Consider the following 25,970-nt stretch of genomic DNA (forward strand, 5'->3'; position numbering starts at 1 on the left):
GCTGGGAGCGGGGTGGGGGAGCTGATGGGGGCTGCTGACGTATTATGTGGCTCTTTGGCAAAGTACATTGGTAAATTCTGGCTCCTTCTCAGGGTCAGGTTGGCCACCCCTGCCCTAGACGGATGAAAATACAAAGGAGACATGATACACACATAAACAGAACTTCTACAGATATGGAGTTCGTATAACATAAAAAGAAAAAATTTCTACTCTAAGAAATATCTGAACGTGTTCTCTTATAAAATACTTAGCTCAAAGCTCCTTCTTAACTAGAAAACTATCATTTCAGAGCTGATCTTGGGACATACTGAGCACCTGAGACCTGAGGAAGTCAATGAGAGTTGTAGATTTTCAGTACCTCCTAGGATCAGACCCTCAACTCTCAACAAAAGCTACTGTAAAGTACTATGTATGACTGTAAGAATGAATTCACTAACAACAGGCAATGCTCCAGAGTGTAGTAAAAATTATTTCACCTAGATTTATGTTACTACTCCTTGGATCAAAGACTTTACTTTTTAAAAAGTGGATACCTGCGGTCCATCTCTGGCTTCATAGAAGTCACCCACTCCTATTTTTGCACTGAAGCTGAAATTGTCCCTTGAGATATCCATTATTCCATTTCTGCTGAGATACTGAAAAAATCACATATTTTTCCACTTCAGGTTTTAAATAATTACAACCCAGCTTTGATGTACAGCTAACGTCAGGAGTCAAATGTTTTGCGCATTCTATCAAGGGATATGCCTCTATAGGAGGTCAATTTAGAAACAGGTTAAGGTACATTAGCCTCACGTCACAAGACATTTCGTATCAAGGAACTTTATTTGAGGAAGAAGTGCACTTTTTTATTGTATACATGCTTTATGGTACCAGAATGCATACAAACTGAAAAAAAAGTATGTACCTTTACCACTTCAGGATACTGTCTCAGTTTCTTTCCACATGGTGCATAATATGCTACTTCTCCTTGAAGACGACCACCAAAATTCCTTATTCGTGTTTCTCTTTGCCAGCTGTAGTAATAGTAAATATAGGTGTGTGTTAACACTCATTTCTTGAACTAATTTATAAACATCAATTTATTAATTTTACATTAAAGTCAAGAGACAAATATATAAAGTGATTAAGGCAGAAATGTGACCAGGCAAAAATGGCATTGTATTAGGTTACGTTATCAAATTTTTTTTTTTATACATTTTAGCATTGTAGTGCACACAAAGTTCTGGGAAAGTGAGCAGATTCTATTCTGGCTCATGAATTGTTAACAGAACTACTAATGAATTTTCAGTTGCAAAACAATTAAGCAACACTTCTTTACATTTGCAAATAAGCAAATTTGTTTTGGAAGTAATTGAGAGACAGTACATAGGAAGGCTGGAACTTTCAAAGGAAACAGAAAGTGTCACTGCAAGTCATAGGAGTGCTTAAGTCTGAGAGTCCCTTTGAAAATTCTATGTCAAATACTACAATGCCCTTTTTTAAAACAAATGACCATTCACTTTATGAGACACTATATGCAATCGCTTCCCAAATGCCGTTCAAGTAAATATAAAACATACCCATACTCTAAAGGAATACGCAACTCTCGTTCGTCTGTTACTCTTCGCCTTTTTGAAGTACCTTAAATAGAGTTTAATTGATTAACATTGGAACGCAATGAGATGACAGAGAACCAGTTTACTGAAAACGTGTATTCCATTACTCAGATCCCCAAACCAGAAGAGCAACTGCATTTTATCCATCATGTATACGACCACATCAACTGAATGGAAATTTGTACCCGCTACTTTTTCCACTAGACTCTCTCCAGTCAAAGACTTCTGAGATGTGAGTACAGTAGAACCTCAGAGTTATGAACACCAGAGTTACGAACTGACCAGTCAACTACACACACCTCTTTTGGAACTGAAAGTACACAACTGGACAGCAGCAGACACAGACACACACACAAATAGAGCAAATATAGTACAGTACTGTGCTAAATGTAAACTACTAATAAAAATAAAGGGAAAGCAGCATTTTTCTTCTGCACGGTAAAGTTTTAAAGCTGTATTAAGTTAGTGTTCAGCTGTAAACTTTTGAAGAACAACCATAACTTTCTTTTCCAGAGTTTCGAACATTTTAGTTACAAACAACCTCCACTCCCAAGGTGTTCATAGCTCTGAGGTTCTACTGTACCTCCTCTGCAGTATGCAATGAAAAGTGGGCATCCTTGCAATGAAGAGATGTCAAATTTATCAGAAACTAAAGTATTTATAGTATTATTTACATTTATTTCATATGTCCTTTCTCACTGAGTACCAGCTTTGGGCAAAAAAATAAATACATGGACACTGCTTTCTAAGAGTGTGCACTTTTGATGCAAGTAAACTAAAGACAGAGGAGCAGTGGAGACTGGATACAGGAAAGCAAGGTGAAACACATCTTTTTAGGTGACTGACTAATGATATGATGGACAAAAAATAACCTTTGATTCCAGAATGGTGGATCTGAGTAGGCAGAAAGCATTATACCATATACTAAAGAAAACATTTAACATAAAACGTATATCAGCTCCATATATAAACAAAATATAGACAAACATGGACATGCCAATTTTTTGCACTGTGTGTAAACTTATGTTATTAAATAAAACTAGTGCCAGCCAATCAGACTGCTGAAGAGCAATATAAACTTCAGGGGATCAGAATTCAGGTTATTCATAAGATACAGTAAATCTTTATAAACTATAAAACCAATAAGCTTGCATCTAACTGAAAGAGAAAAATAAAAATACGTCATTTCAAAGCCAGTCTTGCATAATAGCAAACAACTTTTCGTTAATGGTTAAGCAAGCAACTCTTATTTCACTGCACTCTAAATATTAGGATAAACTGGTTTCTGATTCAACGTCCTTATTTAAAAAAAAACAAAACAAAAACATGTATTTTCATGAGACGTATGTAGCACTTTGCTAATTAGCAGCCAAGAGACTCATTGTGATAATTATTGAATATTATGAATTAGCAAGTAAGGGAATGACCATTTACGCAAAAAAAAGTTAAAGGTAATACAACACCAAGTGTACTTAAAATTTACTTATTTAAAAGTGTGTCATAAATGTATTAATAAATGATCTATTGTGAATTTTGCAAAAATAATGAAACTTGTAATACTACAAGTCACTACAGTCAATACTCCTGTTGTGAAGAGTGGTGAGATGGGCAGTTTTTGGTGCAGTTTACAGTATGTAGATTGGCAAGGTTCTACTGTAACGGGAACAGAAAAATACTACTGCCTAGGTCTTGTACCGCAGATCTCAAAGTACTTTAGAAAGGAGATCAGTATCATTATTTCCATTCTACAGATGGAGAATGTGAGGCACAGGGAGATGAAGTGATTTGTCTGAAGTTCAGAACAGAACCCAGACACCCTGAGCCCCAGTCTAGTGCTCTATCCACCAGTTGTCACACTGCCTCCCAGAATGCTTACAGAGAGTAATGATCACCCCAGATGTTTTGAATATAAATGCCATATAAATATCATATGAATTGACCTTAGCATTCAGGTCCTGGTCCTGAAAGGTGCTTAGTACCCACAACTCTGTTTGACTTCAGTGGAAGTTGCAGGTGATCAGTACCTCTATGGGTCAGGCAAAGGAGAGGAAGATCAGTATCCAATTGCAACATTGTGCATTATGGACACTGTTATCTTGATTACACTTTTTGAAATACATTTACGAGACACATTTCTCAGACACTACACTTTGTTATATAAAAGACAGTAAGATACCACAGTGTGTACTTGGAGTAAGTGTAGAAGAAGGTGTCCCAAGAAAAACTGGTGACTGGGATTCAGGACATAAGGCAGCAGGAGCAGAGCTTGGAGTCTTTACTACTTGGAGATTAAGTGGTGTAGAGTGAGCTGTGAGACTGATGGAAGAGCTTTTCAGAGAGGAAGTCGTTTTATTCAGTTTCAGTGGCATTTTCTCTCCCTCAGTATCAGTATCAGATTCATCTTGATCTTTGTCATCCTCATCATCATCTTCAGACCCTTCTGTATCTGACTCTGAATTACTGTCAGACTCTGTGGGAAAACAGTAACAAGTACAGGTTACAACTGGACAACCAACAGCACACTGAGAATTGTTCATTGTAGCTTTTTGTCATTCTAGCATTCCTCAAGTCTGTGGATACATTAATTAACAAATGTTTTAGTATCATTTACAAGATCATCGTGAATTTACCCAGCCGTTGACATGACTGGAAGCCTTTTAGTATCATTACAAGATCATCGTGAATTTACCCAGCCGTTGACATGACTGGAAGCAGTACAGAACAAAGTAACTCAAGGAGTTGTGGGAGATGTGTTTCTTCATAAAAAATTTAGAATAAAATCTTTAATTTTTTTTATATAGAAAAGTCAAATAATAACCTGATTGACTATCATCAGAATCCTCATCATCTTCATCTTCATCATCGTCTTCATCATCATCGTCATCATCATCCTCTTCATTTGAGTCATCAGAGTCTTTGCTACTTGGAATGTCAGAATCTGTTCCTCTAAATTGTTCCACTAAAGATTTTGAAGAATGAAGGCGGTGCTGTGTTTTCACTGCTGTTATTGCATTATTGCTGACTGCTTTTTCCTTTCCCAGACCAGGTAACACAGGAGAGGTAGAGGGCATAACAGGTGTCCTGTTACCAGGTGTTTTTTTCCCACATGTACTTACATTTCCTAGTGAAGAAAAAGGGGCACTGCTAGAAGTAGCTATGTTTTCATTTATCTTGGGCTGGGATTTGGATTTGGTTGTAAGTGCTAGAGGTGCTTCCTGGATAACACTCTGAATTACTCCATTGGGTTGGTGATTACTTAAAAGTGCATTTGTCAAGAATGGATTAGAATGATTGTTTTCTAGAGACGTGTGTTTCTGATGAGCTGGTAAACTAGAGCTTGGTTTTGGACTTGACAAAGCTGTGATAATCTTCTTCAGGTTCTTAGATGATTCTTGTTTCTTTAATTGTGCTGGGAATGTCTGTTTATACTGTTCCTGTAGAAACAGAGAGGCAACAAAATAAAAAAAAGACTGCATCTCACAGGGAAAATTATATTTGTTTAGCCCTCATCATTTGCATCCACAAAAAGCAGTTTTAGTAGGTGGGAGGGTAGGTAGCTCGAGAGCTGGGTAGATGACCAGGTATCAAGTCTAGACTCTCCCTAGATTTTTCATGATAAATCAAATAAAGAAAGATGGCTGACCCAGGGAGTCAAGATATTAAGCTGATGGGAGTATTGGTGCAAGCTTTTGAAGCTTCTACTTCAGTCTGGAGAGCTATTTTCACTCTTATCACCTGCTACAGTTATAACTAGAAACTGAGAGTTTACCTCTTATGAAAACAAGTCAATAGGAAAAAAAATTACATGAAACAGGACATGCTCAATGTAGCGTTTATAAGATTTCCATAGCAATTAAAGAAAAAATCCTGGTTTTCTTATTGACACCCAGTAAAAGTCATACAAGTGGATGCAAATCAAATTGTTAGGCAATTCATAAATCTTAAACAATAAATATAACACAGAATACAAAATAATAATGGCTACTAAAAATAACAGGAGATTGAAAGAAGACGGCTGGAATAGCAAAATTTGACACAGGAATCAATAAAAATATGTTGAACCACTGGGATCATTGCAAAAGTGTTATGCTAGAACACCAGGTTGTTGTTATAGAGATGAGCAGTGGCTGAAAATGCTCAAAGGCAGCATAATTACCCCTTAATTAGGGAAACAAAGATGCTCTTGAAGTCACTCAACAACAACCCTTTTGGAGTGCATGGAGCGGGACTGACAGGCTCCAAAGGGAATCCCATTCCATCCATTTTAACTAGAATTAAATCCTTATCAGGGATGCAACAAATCGGGAAGTTTATAACCTTCATAATCCAGCAAACTGAAGTCCTTCCAGATGCACTTAGACTGTCTTTAGCGTCTTTTTTTTTTTTAAGATATTATAAGATATTATAGTATTTCAGACTCCTCAGAATTCTGAGATGCCAAGATAGAAGATACGAAAAAAATATTGCCTCACTTTTCTTCAGCCTGGTCTAAACGACAGGCCTATATTGACATAACACTGCTTGGGGGGAGCATGAAAAATCCACACCCCTGAATGATGTAGTTATACCGACCTAACCCTCCCTGTAGACAGTTCTTTGTAGGCGGGAAAGCTTCTCCCGCTAACATATGTACTGCCTCTCGGGGAGGTGGATTAACTATGCAAATGGGAGAGCTCTTCTCCCTTTGGCATAGAGCGTCTTCATTAAAGCGCTGCAGCTGTGCCAGTGCAGCATTTTAAATGTAAACTTGCCCTTAGTGGATGTCAAACCTTAAACATTGCCTTAAAACATGAGTTTCTATTGTTTTATTATTAGTATCACGGTCCTTTCCCCCTTCCCCCATAGGTCAATGTTTGAAAGCCCTACTGGAGCTTGAAGAATCTCCCAAGTTTTTGCCTTTGCTAATTTTTCAAGGGTCCCCCAATGCAAAAATCCAACCCAATGATTAAGGACTGGAGACTACTCCCAAGAGAGCCAAACATTTTATGGGCTGCCTTCAGAAAATATCCATGTCATAGCCCCCATTAGTTTAGGGCAATGATTTCAGGTGAGACTAACGCTAACACACTACATTATTCTTGCATTGCTGTCTTAGTGCTAAGTTATGGCTTCCCCCCATTACACTGGTGAGCATTCACACAAATAGTCTCACTGGAATCAATGGCTACTCATGGACCTAAGGGCCAGATTTTTTAAAGGTATTCAGGACCTAAAAATATAGATAAGTAACTAGTGGGATTTTTAAAATGCCATAGCCACTAACTTCTATTGATATCAATGAGGGCTGACATTTGTTAAAGCTACTAGATATCTAACTCCCATGGATATCAATAGAAGTTAGTGGCCTATACACTTTAAAAATCCCACTTGGCATGTATCTACATCTCTAGGCACCCAAATATCTTTAAAAATCTGGCCCTAAGAGCTTACCAGCATGAGCACTGGTTGCACAATATGGGCCACAGTGACTTACTGTAAACCTTGTGTGGCACTTTCATTGGCATTCTACTGACATTCAATGGACTTGTAAGAGACCAGTGTCTGCAGAGTATGAAACTAATCAACCTTGAAACCAAGTATTTTCTGAAAAGCAACTACCGTGGATAGTTCATGAACATGTTAGGATATGAGCTGATTTTTCCAAGCTATTGTTTCAGAATACTAAAAGGCACTGCTAATTTACACTACACACTCAGGAACATAAAACCTTTTACCTGAGGTTTAAGATTAGCTGTTCTAAAAGGCAACCAGATAGCATTAAAAGTGATATTAGTGCTCAACCACAAAGATAACCTTCATTAATAAACATCATTCAAAAATCCACATAGATTTTTTTTAAAATATGCCAAGATTAAGTCCTGTGTAATTTAAAACAACAAATATAATTCTCCCCCAAAACCCGGATTTTATAACAAAGGACTTGAGAAACATAATGCTATAATTTGTTAAGAAGGACATGCATATAGACACTATGGCTGTAGAACAAAGTCAAGTATTGCTAAACCAGTAATTTCTACTCACCCGTTTTGATCTTACATCACTGGTTAAAGGGCTAGATTCTTCAGAGGTATTTTTATTCCCTGCTTTCAGTAGATCAGGAGAAGGAACTATACGTTTTAAATAAGTTTCCTTTTTGGCTTGATTTACCAAAGACAAAGGTTTCACACTGGGCACCAATCCCGTAGACTGTATTACACTTGTGTGTTTGTTCACAGATTCCTCCTTTGCCTGAGAGCTTTGGAAAATAAAGGGAAGCTGCTGTGACAAAACCTGAGGCTGCTTCTGCTGGGATTGGAATGACGAGGGAGTCTGGGAATCAGACACAAGAGGTATCTGCTGGTGTGTTCTCTTTTCCTGGGACTTTTCATGTGTTTTTTGTCCATCTGCTTTCATGTCTGTTACACCACTATGCATTAGCACCTGTAAAACATATTTTACAAAATTGTATAGATTACACTAGCCCATTAAATATTTAAGATGACAAACAACATTTTATATAATTAATCTCCATAAAGCAACTACGATTTCCTCAAAACAAGGTAACACATTTATTTTAAAATAATCTTACAATATATTTGATTGCTTGATCTTTTCCCCATAGGAAGTCACTGTTTAATATAAAAACAAGGCCAAAAAAAATCAGTTTGGAAATGTATTCTTGATTATAAACCTAATGGAGTGGTAAAATTCTGATATGTATGGGCTATTCCGCTTCTGACTGCAGTTTTCCGAGACAGTTCAAAACTGTAACAGTCTCTGTGCTAGCCATGCCCCTTCTCTGACCTGCTGCCAGATGATTCATTCCAAAAATGAGTAAAAACTTCACAGAATCAGATAAGTAAGAATAACTTCAAAGCCAACCAATAAACTACATACAGTAGGCTATAGCCTACAGGCATAACTATCAAAATTAAACATTGTCCTTTGGCTTGGAAGCTAGCCAGGGAGGGTAGAACTGTGGGAGACACTGTAGCAGAAAGGAAATCATCAAGTAAGAAATTTACCATTCCGCAAGCCCAGCCTATCCCACAATTCTGATATAGATATAGATAGGAAGCAGTGAACAGCCAACCAACGTAGGGAGGGATAGGAAATACAGAATGAGATAAGGAAGAGCCCTTGGAATTAACTGGCAATGCTATTACTGAATCCCTGCATGCAGCATCTTACTGCCAAAGGAGGCTTCTGCAGAAGACATTAAGTCCACTTTGTAGTGTCTAATGAAGATGTTAACCAGTGAAGACCACTTTACTACCCTGCAGATCTCTTGTAGTAGAAGCACAAGCTCTTTCCGCCACAAAATCGCCACAGACCGTGTGGAGTGTGCCTTGATTAAGTCTGGAACAGGAGCACCTGACGCACTGTATGCCTTTATGATGCATAGCTTGATCCATCTAGCTAGTAATAACTTAGATACCTGAGCCCTTGGCACTTCAGATGAAAAGTGACAAACAAGGAGCCCGATCTTCTTGTCAATTAGGTGCACTTGATATAGATCTTCTGTGCTCAGATAGAAGAGGTAATAGTGGTAGCGCCACACTGGCCAAAAGACATGGTTTTCTAATCTGATAGCACTGAAATTGGAACCCGCACTGCAGCTACCAGTGAGACCAGGCATCATTTACCCAGGCCCATTTCTTCATCCAGACCATTTACAACTCACAACATGGTTATTGAAAGGAAAGCGTTAGCTTGCACTGAGGTGATCTTCCAAAGTGATTGGAACTGTACTTTCCTCCAGCCGAGCTTCAACATTAAAGGCCTACTCCTCCGTCTGGACTGGGTTTTGCTCATGGTGTTAAGAATGCAACAAAAATCCTAAGGATCCTGGTATCCCAGTTATCCTGGACTTGCTTTATGAAGCCCGCCACAATATTGCCAGGTGTCAACACAGTGTCATATTCACAGGATCTTCTGGTTCCTTGACAGAGAACCCTCAGGTATCCAGATTTCTCAGAGCAGCCACATTGGCTAAACCAATATTTCCTAAGTGGAACCTACCACTGGTGTTAAAAGCCCTAACCACATATTTTTTGAGGCACTGACATCAATATCTCCATTTTACCTATCCATCAAAACCTGTTTTCTGGTCACTATTATATCTGCTAGATGAGTTTCTGAACCTGGCAGCTTTATCCCCACTGTGTGTTCCATGACAACAAAGTGGTGCTAAGAATCTCAGAATCATTCTTGCCTAAGGTGAATCCATCTTTCCATGCCTTCATTCTGACCAAAGCGACAGCAACCAACAGAAAAGCTGTTGCAAACTTGAGATAAGACTTTCTCACCTCATCTTCTGGATCACCTATCTTAGAAGTGGAAAAAGTGGAAACGCATATTGCAGAACTTCTGGCCTTCTGTGTGAAAGACCATTCATTTCCAGGGAGGATTTGGGGTTTGTTTCCCTTGTGAAGTTCTTGGACTGCTTTGTGTTCTTGTGACTGGTGGATAGGTTAATTGCCAGAAGTCTGAACTTCTGAAAATCAGAGTGAGGATTTCCTGATTCAGGCACCATTCTGAGTTGTTGACTGCATCTCCTGTGCCGAGTCCTCTTTACTCATTTCATTATCTCCATCACTTCTGCATGTAGAGTTAACACGCCTCCTTCCATCTTGGTTACTGATATATGCCACAGCGGTCATGTTGCCCAACTGGACCAGAACGTGTTTGCCCTCTGCATAGTTCTGGAATTTCCATAGGGCTAGCTTGACAGCTCTGAGGTCCAAGAAGTTGATTTTCTTGTTCCTTTCCTTGAAGTTTCAGGTACCTTGCACTGTCCTGTGCCCCAGATGCATTCCCCCTCTCATCAGGCTGGTATTGATTGTGAGTACCTGTGGGTCTGGAAGGCATATGGGAAGACCCTTGTGGATGTACCATGGGATTGTCCACCATCTGATAGTGTTCAACACCTGGCTTAGTACCCCGACCTGATCTTGCATGCATTCTGGTGAATGGTTCCATACTTTCAGAAGAAAGGCCCGAAGGCACCTGATATGGAACCTTTCTCAAAGGGTGGCTCCTATACAAGAAACCAAGAGGTCCAGTTGCTATGGACAATGAGCTATGGTCAGCCTTGCGTACTTTACCAACATGGATATCAGGTTCTGGATCTTGGCGAATTTGTCCAGCGATGGGTAAAGCTTTGCCACAGAAGTGTCTATTTCCATTGCCGGGTGAATTCTCCGTGTGGAGCGAGTCAAGGAGCTCTTCTCGATGTTCATCACAAATCTGTGCACTTGAAGCAGTTCCAGCATCCAGATTGTGGCACTGTGTGCTACTGCTTGGGTCAGAGCCCTGATCAACATGTTATTTAGGAAGGGATACAAGTGAGTGCCCCAAGACCTGAGTATGGCTATTACTACCTCCAACATCTTGGTAAAGACCTTGGGGGACAATAAGAGGCTGAATGGGAGCATTTGGTACTGGTAGCAGGCCATGCAAATCTCAGCAGTCTACAGTGGGATGGTCGTATGGGAACATCTGCTAGATGTTGTTACTTGCTAGGGTGGAATCTCATTTTCTTCATCCACCTGTTGAGCTGCTTGAGATCCAGAACAGCTGTGAATCCCACCCACACCTATCTCCCCTCCATCCCAGTGCTCTTCTGGACGATGAAGAAAATGAAGTAGTCCTAAGAATCTTTCTTCTGAGGAAACCCTCTTGGTCCTATGGCCAGGAGATTTGAGATTTCATTTGACACCAGCTTACATTTGACAAAGTTGCTCAAGATGGGGGATTGGCTGAAGATGGGATGGGGTGGGGATCTTAGTTTGAGGGAGTATCTGTGATTCAATACATCTCTCACCCACTTGCTTGTGGTTGATCAAGACCGTATTTTTTGAGAAGTGAGAAATTCTGCCTTCTAGATGCAGTTCTTGGTGGCTGCACATTCATTTGTTGTTATGTTGGGCTTGTAGAGGCAGTGGATCCAGCTCTTGATTTTTCACCCAATCCCTAGTTCCAGGTTTTTTCCCAATACACCTGTTGTCTTTCCTCTGGTACTTTTGTAAGGATGACGGATGAAAGGTGCATTTTTTTCAAGTTCCTGGGTTTGTAGTCCCATCTCAGAGCACTAAGTGGGATGGGAAAGGATTGTTTGAGTTTGGCAGTGCTTTCTGCCACTATTTTGTCTAGCTTTCCCCCAAAGAGGAGAGAACCTCTGACTTCAGATGAACCCAGAATTTGTTTAGAATGAGCATCAACCTTCCATGAGCCTCTGGCTGCTGAAAATCTCACTGTATCCATTTTGGCATCTGCCACGAAGGCTGCTGCTCGGGAAATCTTTTTAAGCATGCACTAGAATTCAATATTTCTCCACCCAGTGTTCGCAGAGAGAAAAGCGTAGCAAAACTCATGATGAAATTGCGTGATACGCCACATCTACCATTAATTAAAGACTTGCATGGTTGTCTGCCCTCACGGCCCCCACTGTGGATAAGTTTACGGGGTGAGGTATTTATGGTAGAGCTTCATGGTCTGCAGAGAAAATGACAAATTATCATCTTGTCTCATACCCCACTCAACATCAACCTGGGTTTCATTTACCTTGAAGGCAATGGAGCCTTCTGAACCAACCAGTTTTATACCAGACATGGAATTTGTACTGCGACAGAATTTCGGTGACGTTTTAGACACAGTCCACTATGTCAACGTGGGCAGTTACAAACCAGGAGGCACATTGTTGAGGACTGCAAAATGACTCAACTTCCTGGAGGTTTTCCAATCATAATAAAAACGCTGTGGCTTGGCTTGACCGGATTACATACGCCAAATAAATACTGGAATTCAGGATGGTCTCTGTTCTTCACGGCCTTAAGGTCCTCCAGCCAGGACACTGTGGTTCCTGCAAAGCATGTAGCTGCCACGGATGCTTTCTAAGTATGGCCAACAAAGCTTCAAAGTACCTTCTGAGGACGGCTTCCATCTTTTTGTATTAGTTGTATCTTTGGGGAACAAATCCCCTATAGATGGGATTACTCTATCTTTTGCTAAAGATGCCACAGCAGCATTGGTCAGTGGTATATCTGTAATGGCATTTTTTGGTTCTTGCACTTTATAATACCTAAGTGCATGCCTGCGAGTGCATTTACCCTCATCAGGGGTTTCCCATTCCTCTTTGATCCACATTCTAGAAGGATGTCTCGGATTATGATTTAGAAGGCAGGTACTGTATTTGCCTTTAGAATTGCCCTCTAGCACCTGCTCAGGTTGGATCTGGATCATGGCTGCAACCTTTCTGCACACTGTTTCAAACATTTTAAGAGGAAAAAAATCTTTCTTGTATTTTTTCCATGTCCTGCTCAGATCCTGAATCTGAGCATTCCCCTTCCTCAGTAGAGACGGAGGCGTCTGAGTCAGAGGACAAATACCTCTTTGTTTTTTGTTGTTTTTTTTTTTTTTTTGGGTGTGGGGGGGTTAATACTATCTCCTTTCTTTTTTGCTCTTTTTGAATTTTTTAGCCCTCTTTCCAGATGTTGCCATTCAGCTGTGGCTTGGGCTTACCTTTTATGGTTTGCTTTATGCAGTGCCTTGAGCCCTCCAGATAAATCTTCCTCCATGCCCTCCCCCTCAGGGTCCCACTCTCCCAACCTGGGAAATGGGGTTTCATTGCCAGAGTTCCCTGATTCTAGCTCTGAGTACAAGCACTACTTCTCTCCCTAGGGAGCTTAGAGGGAGACCTGGAGCCCTTTACAGGTTTTTTCTTTCTGGTCCTGTTCTGCCCTGAGACTTCCCCCTGGACTGGCTGGTTGAAGTCCTCCTAGTCATTGGAATCTCTCCCTGCTCTGCTTTGTGTCCACAGATTGGGCTTTTCTGTGTTGCAGTGGTGCTTTCTTGGGGGGGCGGGAGGGGGACCTGAAGTGCCTATCCAACTTACAGCCTATGCGCTTGCAGTAGAAGGGCTGGCTGGCTCAGAATTGGCAGAGCACAATTCGCCTTCTGAAGAGCCTGTAAAAGCTGCCTTGCAGAACACCACTTGGATTTAGCTTGATGTTAGCATGACAGCGCTGCCATGCGAGGGGCAGAGGAATCCCACAGGGAGACACTGAAGTGCCAGTTCTGGGTGGCTGAGACCACCCCACGGCTCAACGCCTGATCCACAAGAGGGAAAAGAAAGACAGGCTGCTTACTTTTGCTACTGTCTGAAAAAGATTTTAAAAAAAAACCAACTTGTCAAAGAAAATTTGGGAGCAAAGTGAACCTCCACTTGACTGCTGCCACAGAGGCAGAAGATCAGGCAGCAGGCTAGAGAACAGGATCTGGCTAACACGAAGCTGTGCTACAACTTTGAATTGCCTCTGGAAACTGCAGACAAGAAGGGAATAGCCCATATGTATCAGAATTGTGGGAATAGAATATTGAGATTCCCATCCTGCTTTACTGGGTTTGGGTAGGGTAAAGGGTACACTAAGAAAAGAGCAGCTATGAACAGAATGCAGTATCCATGGTGACATACAGTTCAACTAAATTTTACAGCACAAAGTACTTAATTTGTCTTTACATATAGTATATATTTTCCAGTTTATAATAAAAATTACCTCCAGGTCAGGCATTTCCTAGAAATTAACAACCAGCTGAGTTAAAGGCGCTTTTTACCTTGAGCAAGCCATTAACTCCCAGGAAATGCTCTTCCCTGCCAAGTATTAATTCTTAAACAATGCCTCAGCTGGTACAAATCTGAGTTTAATTTTTCAAGAGTAACTTTCAGTAACAAGTTTCAGAGTAGCAGCCGTGTTAGTCTGTATTCGCAAAAAGAAAAGGAGTACTTGTGGCACCTTAGAGACTGACCAATTTATTTGAGCATAAACTTTTGTGAGCTACATCCGACGAAGTGAGCTGTAGCTCACGAAAGTTTATGCTCAAATAAATTGGTTAGTCTCTAAGGTGCTACAAGTACTCCTTTTCTTTTTTCAGTAACAAGATTGCTAGCTGTACAATCACTATACAGCTATCATACCTTATTCTTGTTTTTATGTTGTGCTTCATTCTCTGAATCAGAATCATCATCTTCACTTTCTTCAATGCTTTGATCTTCCTCCTCCTCCTCCTCCTCCTCATCTTCTTCTAGATCATCTGAGTCACTACTACTAATGCCTTCACTTGAGGTGTCCGAAGAGGAGCCTGAATCACTATCACTATTGCTGGAGCTTTCTACTGCTTTCTTTCTTGGTTTCTAGAGAGAAGATAAAAACTTTATTAATGGTAATCTTTAATTTGTTACATCATCCATCTCTTCTTGACATGGTCTTATCGGTCTTGACTAATATTATCAGCAATTCTCTAGCGTACCTCATTCTCCTGATGTTCTTCGGAAAGAAGAAAGAGGAACTATAAAATGAATAAATTAACCACATCTGGTGACCTGTATCCCACTGAATGTGAGAACACACAGTCATCAATTTTAAGGACAATATGAGAGATTCTGTGTGTAACTGCCAAATTCAGGCCTAGATAATTGGGTGACTACACAGAGAGTGTGTGTTCTAACAAGCCTGAAAACAATAAAACCTACAATAAGCTCCATCAAGATATTTCAATAATCATGCTGTGACAATTTGGTTAATCTGTCTTTGTACAACGTATTAATTTTGTTTGATATTGTGGCCCCTCTATGTTGTCTGTGTCAGACTGCAAACTCTATTTTGAATGAGGGGCTGGTTGCCTTCTCACGTCCATGTTGGACTTAAATGCCGAGGGGTGCTGAAGGGAAGTGGGGGGGCGGGGCAGGGAATGGTGCCTACAAGTCTGTCTTTGAAAGGGACAGAAGTTAAGGGCTATTAACTAGTTATTAACTAGTTAAGGGCTATTAACTAACATAGTGTTTCTATTGCTTAGTGCTATAAATTTGCATGGCATTTCCAGGAAGGAAGAGATGGCCCCTGCGTCAAAGCGCTTACAATTTGTAATAGGCAAGCACAGGAAACAGACAAGAGAAGGTAGCAACAAGGTGACAAAAATACAGAAGATGACATGAAATATATATTGAAACTTCAAAGAACAGATTTTGAAATGTGATAGATGAGGCTTACAAAGTTAGCCAAACAAGTGTATTTGCTTTCAGGAGGGACTCTTGAAACATTAAGACAGGGATGTCACATCAGATGTAAGGGGCAATGTGAAAAAAAAAGGCATGAATGCACTTAGGGTGAAGGCAAAAAGCATAAAGGCAAGTATTGACAGAGTGCAAGTAGGGAGAAACAAGGTTTAAAATGCAGGCAGGGACAGAGGAGTTGAACAGCACCTTGAAAGCAAGGATGAGATGTGCGTAAACTAGATACAGATACATGGAGCACTGAAGAGGTCGTAGGGAGAATGAGATAGTGTCAGACCAGTATGAAAGGAAAATAATTTACACTGCAATATGCAGACACATTGAAGAGCAGAGCATCAGGGTGTCTGGAGAGAACAAAGTGACAATACTTTTAAGTTACAATAGTAATGGGAATGTCTAAGAAAGCACCTTTAGAAAGAATTTTTTTTTCTTTACTTCCTTTTTAAAAGGAATATATCAGAAGTTTGGTATAGTCAAGTAGCTTTTTATCATGGCTACTGAACAGTAATCATATTACTGAAACAATAGGAGCCTAAAAAGAATTGAGAATTCTATGCTGAAATCCCAAAATTTGTTCTTTTAAGAGGATTTATTGGAATTAATTGTATGGACTGCTAACTTGTGATACACCTGGGCTGAATTTACACGAGGGTGGAGCTATTTGGCACTTGCGATAGTTATTAAACACAGCATTTAGAACAAATGAACGTTTAATTACTGGTCATCATAGAGTTTTCATTTCTGTTATGGGCTTGTCAAGACTGGTCTGACTGCTTCAGTAGGGCTTTTGCCATGTCTTTACCCTATATGCAATACTGTGACTCATGATATTTAAAACACTATAAAACAGGTACTTATATCCCGTGCAACTGGTTTCAGTGGAGTTGCTTCTGTTTATTCAAGGTCAGAATCTGGTCCTAGATGTTTAGTGATTGATCCTCTTTATATCATATTTAAATGTCTTTATCTTCCTTTCAAATACTAGGCACAGAAGTAGGATGTGTCTTCATGAAGGTTAAGGTCTTAAAATGAAACAGAACACCATGATTTGCAAGCAGTAAAATGAGCAGAACTTCCTGAGATCAGATATATAGGACAGTATTTAAAATGGGTGTTTACCACACAATGATGATATTTACCTCTACTGTGATACCCATCAGGAACAGTATCCCCGATAATGTCACGGCAAACCTGGTGGCTGAACTTTGTGACTTTGTCCTCACCCATAACTATTTCACATTTGGGGACAATGTATACCTTCAAATCAACGGCACTGCTATGGGTACCCGCATGGCCCCACAGTATGCCAACATTTTTATGGCTGACTTAGAACAACGCTTCCTCAGCTCTCGTCCTCTAGCGCCCCTACTCTACTTGCGCTACATTGATGACATCATCATCATCTGGACCCATGAAAAAGAAGCCCTTGAGGAATTCCACCCTGATTTCAACAATTTCCATCCCACCATCAACCTCAGCCTGGACCAGTCCACACAAGAGATCCACTTCCTGGACACTATGGTGCTAATAAGCGATGGTCACATAAACACCACCCTATACCGGAAACCTACTGACTGCTATTCCTACCTACATGCCTCCAGCTTTCATCCAGACCACACCACACGATCCATTGTCTACAGCCAAGCTCTACGATACAACCACATTTGCTCCAACCTCTCAAACACCTACAAGATCTCTATCAAGCATTCTTACAACTACAATACCTACCTGCTGAAGTGAAGAAACAGATTAACAGAGCCAGAAGAGTACCCAGAAGTCATCTACTAAAGGACAGGCCCAACAAACAAAATAACAGAACGCCACTAGCCATCACCTTAAGCCCCCAACTAAGACCTCTCCAACGCATCATCAAGGATCTACAACCTATCCTGAAGGACGACCCATCACTCTCACAAATCTTGGGAGACAGGCCAGTCCTTGCCTACAGACAGCCCCCCAACCTGAAGCAAATACTCACCAGCAACCACACACCACACAACAGAACCACTAACCCAGGAACCTATCCTTGCAACAAAGCCCATTGCCAACTGTCCACATATCTATTCAGGGGACACTATCATAGGGCCTAATCACATCAGCCACACTAGCAGAGGCTCGTTCACCTGCACATCTACCAATGTGACATATGCCATCGTGTGCCAGCAATGCCCCTCTGCCATGTACATTGGTCAAACTGGACAGTCTCTACGTAAAAGAATAAATGGACACAAATCAGACGTCAAGAATTATAACATTCAAAAACCCGTCGGAGAACACTTCAATCTCTTTGGTCACTCGATTACAGACCTAAAAGTGGCAATTCTTCAACAAAAAAACTTCAAAAACAGATTTCAACGAGAGACTGCTGAATTGGAATTAATTTGCAAACTGGATACAATTAACTTAGGCTTGAATAGAGACTGGGAGTGGATAGGTCATCACACAAAATAAAACTATTTCCCCATGTTTATTCCCCCCCTCCACCCCGCACTGTTCCTCAGACGTTCTTGTCAACTGCTGGAAATGGCCCACCTTGATTATCACTACAAAAGGTTTTTCCACCCCCCGCTCTCCTGCTGGAAATAGCTCACTTTAAGTGATCACTCTCGTTACAGTGTGTATGGTAACACCCATTGTTTCATGTTCTCTATGTATATAAATCTCCCCACTGTATTTTCCACTGAATGCATCCCATGAAGTGAGCTGTAGCTCATGAAAGCTTATGCTCAAATAAATTTGTTAGTCTCTAAGGTGCCACAAGTACTCCTTTTCTTTTTGTGAATACAGACTAACACGGCTGCTACTCTGAAACCTGTGATACTGTGTTACAATACCTCTGCCGGTAGAATAAGAATCACCCAAAACAGTGATGTAATAGTAATTAACTATTACAGATAGTAAATGTCCAGTTTTTAATGACACCCACTGAATGTTTATAACATCAGCTTCTTGAGCAACCAGAGATCCGGCAGGCTGATGCTGACAATCAACTTGAATGCATATAGCAGTGACACTAAGTTAGTCTCCCAGACTTGAAGAAGAGCTCTGTGTAAGCTCAAAATCTTGTCTCTCTCACCAACAGAAATTGGTCCAATAAAAGATATTTCCTCACCCACATTGTCATGCTACAAAATAGTCAGGAGAAAAGAGTCTGTGAGTGGGTCCACCTCAACTTGCTAGGGTTCACCTCCCCCAGTAAACATGTAAAAACTACAACTTGCTCTGTGTGCACCTGTGTTCTGAAACATATTTGCTACCTCGTTTTAAAAAGCACACCTTTTCATACTGTAGACAAGGAGATAGGGAAAGTGATCACCCTAAGAAGAGGGGTCTGGAATACTCCTATGGACAATACAACAGCAAGTTCTTGCAGACAGATGAGACAGAAATATGACTGACAAGGAAAGATAATTAAACATGCTCCAGTTCTTGGTTCTGAGGGTTTGAGTGTGATAAGGACAATAGATGAAAGTAAAGGAGGAGCATGGAGTATAGTCTATGTATAAAAAGCAGACTCTCCAGTAATAAAAGAGGTAGCTGCTTTTGGCATACAACTCAATATTCTGCCATCAAATGTCTAGGGACAAATTGGGAACCTCACTGCATTGGGAATTACTGTGGCAGTCATAAGAGTTTCAGCTTGTAGGCTATTCAGGCCCCTTTTGTAATAGGTAAAAGCCAATAATGGTTGGACTGGTCACATTTCTACACAAGGAACACCAATTTATTATCAAAAAGGAGAAACAGCATTGTGTGTTTATGGGGCACTGGAGGGGCATAAGTGCATTGAGAGGGTCGGAAAAGGGTAAAAGATAAAACAGCTAAAAATATGCAGACAAGTGTACATTGGCCAAACTGGACAGTCTCTACGCAAAAGAATAAATGGACACAAATCAGACATCAAGAATTATAACATTCAAAAACCAGTCGGAGAACACTTCAACCTCCCTGGTCACTCAATTTCAGACCTAAAAGTCGCAATTCTCCAACAACAAAAACTTCAAAAACAGACTCCAACGAGAAACTGCAGAATTGGAATTAATTTGCAAACTGGACACCATTAAATTATGCTTGAATAAAGTCTGGGAGTGGATGGCTCATTACACAAAGTGAAAACTATTTCTCCATGCTAATTTTCCCACTACTGTTACTCACACCTTCTTGTCAACTGTTTGAAATGGGCCATCCTGATTAACACTACAAAAGTTTATTTTCTCCTGCTGATAACAGCCCACCTTAATTGATTAGTCTCGTTACAGTTGGTATGGCAACACCCATTTTTTCATGTTCTCTGTGTATATATATCTTCCTACTGTATTTTCCACTGCATGCATCCGATGAAGTGGGTTTTAGCCCACAAAAGCTTATGTCCAAATAAATTTGTTAGTCTCTAAGGTAACACAAATACTCCTTGTTTTTTTTACAAATATAGCGGCATAGTTATTTAGTTATCTAAGGCAACTGGCAAGTATTTAAGTGTTCAAATTCCATGGACATCTTTGAAAATATCAGCCTATGCCTCTCAAAATATCTCAGGACTTCTTCTTGATTCCACTTTATTACTGAACTAGGAAAAAATGACCATCTTCATACTCCTTTTATCTTCAGACAAGGCACCGACATCAAAAATAGTGAAGTACTCTTTAGCATCAGACCTTTCAGTGCAGTCTTTACTTTTGCCCATTTGTTTTCCTCCAGCGATCTTCCATGTGCCCAACAGATCACTCAAAATCCCACCCTAATCCCTTCCCACATTTTTAACTTCAGTTCAACTCCTCCACCTTTGAGTTTCTATTTAAAATGACAAACACAAACCAGTAAGTGACATAAAAGTACTCTTTTTCTTTTTGCGAATACAGACTAACACGGTTGTTACTCTGAAACCTGACAAATGTAACAATTGCTCCAGGTACAGAAACAGGGGAGGGAAAAAATGTAACAGAAGAGGGGATTGCTGAGTTCTTGTTTATAGCTTTCTGTATGTCTTGACACCAGTGGGTTGAAACCCAATTGAAATCTATTGATGAAGGGCTATCAGGTCCATGGTGCTTCTGATCCAAGCCTGGATCTGTGGAGAAGGGTTCAGGATGAAGAACACTAACTGGGACAGAATTAGAAAGTTCTGATTTAAAGAAAGTCAGTATCATTTAGAAAAAGAGATGAGAACCAACAAATCTAGGGTTACATTATGAGGGAAATGACAACAGAAACATTTTGACAGACAAAAGCTCTGGACATTCTGTAATTTACCCAGCTTTGGATGCAATAGTGAAAACAGTCAAATTTTGTAAGTAGTATACATGGCAAACCATCGGAATAGATAAAGAACTGTCTTGGTTTTAAAGCCAAGTGATACTTGGTGAATTGAAACAATAGACGTGGAAGGTGGCACCTAAGAGCAGTCACAGGACAAAATCTACCGATGACTCACACCTAGTAGTTAAAGGAAACAGACAACACAAAGAAGAGGGGAGGAGGGACTGTGAAAATCAGAATGATTTCTACAGACTAAAATCAAAGGCCGATAATTGGCTTATCCAGCTCAGTTTGGAGACTAAGGCTTAGGTCCAAAACATGAAATTTGAATGATTTCTACTGTTTCATGGTTATGCGTCAAACTACTCTGCAAGAAGAGAAATTTGGAGGTAATGACAGATGAAATTCTAATACCTTTGGCACTATGCTTAATGGCAGTAAAAAGCAAGCAAACACCTGGGACACATAAAGAGAGGTATTATTAAAGATACTGTGTCCTGGGAAATTCCTTACTTGTGTATGAGGCAGAAACATGGCCACATTTGCATGCAAATCTTATGAACTGATACAAAATTATTCTTCAACTGCTCCATTTCTAAATTTAATAAACAAGTCTAGAGTATCTAAAAAGCATAATAAGATTCCAACATGTATAGCACAACATTCCAATGCATTTGCAGGCTGTTAGAAGGTGCATGTTTAAACAGTATTCTGAGGTAAAATGTGTTTTATACTTTTGGTGGGATGGATTTTGTGAAAAGACTCCCCAGATAAGCTTGGCATCAAGGTAAAAGAGAGTAAGGAAGTTATCCAAGTCTGCATCTTAAAACACCTAAAAATCTTAGATTTTTAAATGTTTTGCATGTCCCAAGCCACACAAAAAAATAAAATTAAAAAATATAGTGTTTGAGAATGTAGTGTGGAACAGCAACGATCTAATAAAAGCCCATATCAAGAAAACTCTAATTAAGATTTTCAGGACTAAGCGTGAGTATTTTAAGGTAGACTGCTGGATATAAACATCAAATCTACTTCAAAAATTCTGACTAAAGTTCACATTTAATTCATTTCACTTAGAGCATTTGGAGCATATAGACCGGGGTGAGCAAACTTTTTGGCCCGAGGGCCACATCTGGGTGGGGAAACTGCATGCAAGGCCATGAATACAGGGCTGGGGCAGGGGGCTGGGGTGTGGGAGGGAGTGTGGGGTGCAGGGAGGGGCTCAGGGCAAGGGGTTGGGGCAGAGTAGGGGTGCAGGGTTTACGAGGGGGCTCAGGGCAGGGGGCTGGGGTGCAGGAGGGGAGCAGGGTACAGGAGGGGGCTCAGGGCAGGGGGCTGGGGTGCAGGAGGGGGTGCACAGTGCGACAGGGGGCTCAGGACAGGGGGTTGGGGTGCAGGAGGGATGCAGGGGCAGCAGGGGGCTCAGGGCAGGGTGTTGGGGTGCAGGAGGGGTGTGAGGTGTGGCAGGGGGCTGCAGTGCAGGAGGGGCGTGACAGGGGGCTCAGGACGGGGGGTTGGGGTGCAGGAGGGGGTTGGGGTGAAGGCAGGGGGGCTCAGGGCAGGGAGTTGGCCCGGGGTGCAGGAGGGGTTTGAGGTGCGGGCTCCAGCCTGGCACCGCTTACCTGGAGCGGCTCCAGGTTGGCAGCGGCGCCCCATGCTCCTGGCCAGCAACACGTCCCTTCGGCCTCTGGGGGAGGGGAGACAGAGGGCTGAGCACAACACAAGAGCAGCGTGCAGAGCCCTCTGCTGCCCCTCCCCCAGCGGCTGCAGGGACGTGGTGCCAGCCGTTTCCTGGAGCAATGCGGGGCCCGCGGCACCACAGGAGTGGTAATCCCGCGGGCCGGATCCAAAGCCCTGAGGGGTCGGATCCGGCCCACAGACCCTAGTTTGTCCACCTTTGGTATAGACCATTGTAACGGGAAGAGGCAAGAAGGCTATGGTATCAAGTGACTCACAAAAAGTATCAGAATTAATGCACTTCTGTCCTTTGACATTTAATCTAGTTATTGGCAGCTGGTACTGTCCAAGTGCCTTCCTTTCCAACCACAAGGAGACCGAGTTCTAGCCTCCAGTTTTCTATTGCTTGGACATAAGTAACTTGGGACTCAGTGAAGCAAAGTACTTAAACACGTGTCTAACTAAGCATGTGAGTAAGCCTACTTCAATGCAACTACTTGTGCTTAAAGTTAGGCATATGCTTAAGTACTTTGCTGAATCGAGGCCACTAATAGTACTTCCATTCCCTCATAGATAGGAAATCCCACATCGGAAGATATGTGAATCTTTTCTCGAAGTGCCAGAACGTTCTGTTTGCTATGAAATTCAGTGTTATCTTCCCATGCATGACCAAGTATGACTGATTTATTCAGGTTAGCAGAACGTACACATAAAGCTCTATGCCCATTAACTAAAAACCAGCATTAATCTACTGGTGCCAGGTGAGAGATCCTGCATTAGTGAAAAAGGAAATCCCAAGACATTGGCAAAGGGAAATAAAACACTTTATAATATAATCTTCATTGCAGACCATGGAGTTTTAAAGGCCAATACTATAATCTTACATCTTTAGCCATGAATCATCAGCTTTTTTAAGTTATTTACCTTATCTTTGATTTTGTCAGCTCTGGTATCCAAAAGCTGGTTTTTGTTTTGTTCCTGGTTACATTTGCGACCTCCCCCTCCTGAGGGCATAGCCTTTGCTTGTCCTGCAGAACTTGCAGTGGTAGTAAGCAATATGGATGTGTTGACCCCAGATACTGATGTTGTACTGTTCCCATTTACTGATCCATTCACACCTTAAAAAAAAAATAATTAAAAACTGTGGTTTACAGAATCGTAGACATAAAGCAGTCACTTCTGTGGTGAGTTATGGTCATATTAGCCTATATTAGGGGTACCTGTAGCAAGAGGTATAGATGAAGACATATTTAAATATTCAAAGACATATTTAAATTCTAATATACACTGTCCTATAAAACACTGCTACCCCAAGAAAAGGAGTAATTTGGAAGAGGGGGTTGTTGTTTTTGAGGAAAACATGACAACACCAATAAGGAGACATAAAAGACAGGCTTGAATAATTTGTAGTTTACTGTCAGAAATCAAGAATTGTCTATTTTCAACAATATACTTAGACATTAGTCAGTAAAGATATAATTTACTCTGTTGCAAAATAAAGAGCTTAAAAATATACACTGTGCTAGGCCTCTGCTAGGAGGAATCCCTTCATATCTTAAAGGTAAAGAGAGAAGTGTGTGTAGGAAGCTGCATCCACAGCTTGTTATTGTACAAGGCCCGTTGGGGAGTGGAGAGATATCAATGAAGAAAAAGGGAGAAACTTGAAAGAATTTCATTTGAAATCAGACAAGTTTTAGTTTTACAAATTAGTTTCAAAAACTAAGTTTTTCAAGAGGTAATCCTTGACACACACATAATTTCCCATTCTGGGGTTCTGGAATCTTGAGCACGTGGACTTGGGAGCATGGAAGAGGATGCTAAAAATTTCCTGACTACTGCCCATCCATCAAGATCTCAGTTAAACAATATAAATTATAATTTATACTATATAGAGAGAGGATATGTGATGGCACTGGATAAAGGTTTTATTGGTGAGAATTTGGAAAGATTGCAGTAAGAAATCTGAAGGCCATGTTCACTGCTGCGCCGTCATCTGTTTTAAAGAGCCGGCTTTAGAGGTTTGCACGACTAAGGCACAAGTCCTGAACTCGGTACCTGGCCCAAATACCTGGGCTTAATGACACACAGGGTGCAGGTGGGTGCAGGGGGAGGGGCCCTCTTTCACTACCACCAGCCAAATCTCCTGGGGAAGCGAGGTTAAAAACAAGAACATCTGTAAAATTATGATATCCCATGGCTCTTCCCCGCCTTTCCCTGCATGCTGCTGCCCTGGAGGTGGGTACAGTCCCCCACAGCCAGCCCCCAACTTTGACAACGTAATGGAACTATATTCGCTACAGGTGACCAAATATGGCCTTTATATCAACCTACTCCTTTAAAAACAAATCTGCTATGCGTACTCGGTATGCAGTGGTCTAGATATAATCATAGAAAAACAAGAAATCAAAAATATATGTCCTTGAAGTGGTATTCAGTGACTGAAAGCCCATACTTAGATACCTGATGTCCCACTGCCAAAATAAACTCATACTAAATTGTTTAGATATGGCAAGGATGATGATGATGAATTCAAAGTAAAACTCATGCACACTACCAGAAACAGATGGTATAGGGCTCAGGCTTGTTTTATTCATGTTACAACTTCAGCTGTTACCTTTTTCTAAACCACCTCGACTATTTTTCCCTGTATTTCTTGAATGGAATGAACTGGAATCATGATTCTGGGCAGGAGAAGCAAATAGTGGTGGAATTCCCAGAAGAGGTGGAAAAAAAGCAGCCCCTGTACGAGTGTGCACATCTGTTCGCCACCATTCTGTACCTCAAAGAAGAAGAAAAAGGAAAAAACCCAAACATTACTTATCCCACTCAATTTATTTTTTTAATATTCATCTAATGAAGCTTCTGTATGCAATTTACAGCAGATCCACAAAATAAATTCTGCCTATCTTAAAGTGGGGACAGGATTTATCAAAAGTGCTTAAGTGACTTAGAAGGACAAGTGTCACTGACTTTCTCTGGAATTTACATTCTGAAGTCATTTAAGAGCTTTTGAAAATTACACCCTCAATTTTTATTCATTCCCATTTTGAAAACAAGCATGTGAAAAAAAAACAAATAAGTTGCAATACTGAGGTGATCACACCAAAATTACATTGGTGCTCGAAAACACCATCAGGAAACACAAGTCACTTTTGCATGCTTATCGTCCACCCCGTGAAGAGTGAAAGTGAGTCACTGCTGTGGCTCTTAAGAGGTACAGCCCAGAACTCCCAAGCCAGGGAGACAAGACGTTACGGTGCCTTTATGTAAGGTTTGAACCCTCCGAATTTTGATCTACTCTTGGTTTTATATCGTAACTTCAACACCCCTGGGGACCTCTCCAAGTTGAGACAGCCTGAGGCTTCCCTGTGGTAAACGATGCCAGGAAC

At 40.9% G+C, this 25,970-nt stretch overlaps 1 protein-coding gene across 39 annotated transcripts in view; it reads right to left on the reverse strand.

Moving 5' to 3' along the window:
* Nucleotides 1-25,970, reverse strand: part of BAZ2B (bromodomain adjacent to zinc finger domain 2B) — a 277,531-nt gene that overhangs the window by 94,667 nt on the left and 156,894 nt on the right. For 17 of the 39 annotated variants that reach the window (XR_006284740.1, XM_037913210.2, XM_043524903.1 and 14 more), the window contains 9 exons: nt 25,196-25,360; nt 23,506-23,699; nt 14,554-14,769; nt 7,620-8,018; nt 4,417-5,032; nt 3,775-4,068; nt 1,563-1,623; nt 908-1,016; nt 534-635 (listed from right to left, as the gene is read on the reverse strand). Coding sequence is in view for 38 of the 39 variants with exons in the window: in XM_037913210.2 (XP_037769138.1) it covers nt 534-635; nt 908-1,016; nt 1,563-1,623; nt 3,775-4,068; nt 4,417-5,032; nt 7,620-8,018; nt 14,554-14,769; nt 23,506-23,699; nt 25,196-25,360 (2,156 nt within the window). In the remaining variant the exon portion in view is untranslated. The remainder of the gene's footprint in view (nt 1-533; nt 636-907; nt 1,017-1,562; nt 1,624-3,774; nt 4,069-4,416; nt 5,033-7,619; nt 8,019-14,553; nt 14,770-23,505; nt 23,700-25,195; nt 25,361-25,970) is intronic. The other 22 variants (XM_043524911.1, XM_037913221.2, XM_037913217.2 and 19 more) reach the window with 9 other exon arrangements.

The sequence above is a fragment of the Chelonia mydas genome, chromosome 11 (assembly GCF_015237465.2).
Source record: "Chelonia mydas isolate rCheMyd1 chromosome 11, rCheMyd1.pri.v2, whole genome shotgun sequence".
Taxonomy (NCBI): Eukaryota; Metazoa; Chordata; order Testudines; family Cheloniidae; genus Chelonia; species Chelonia mydas.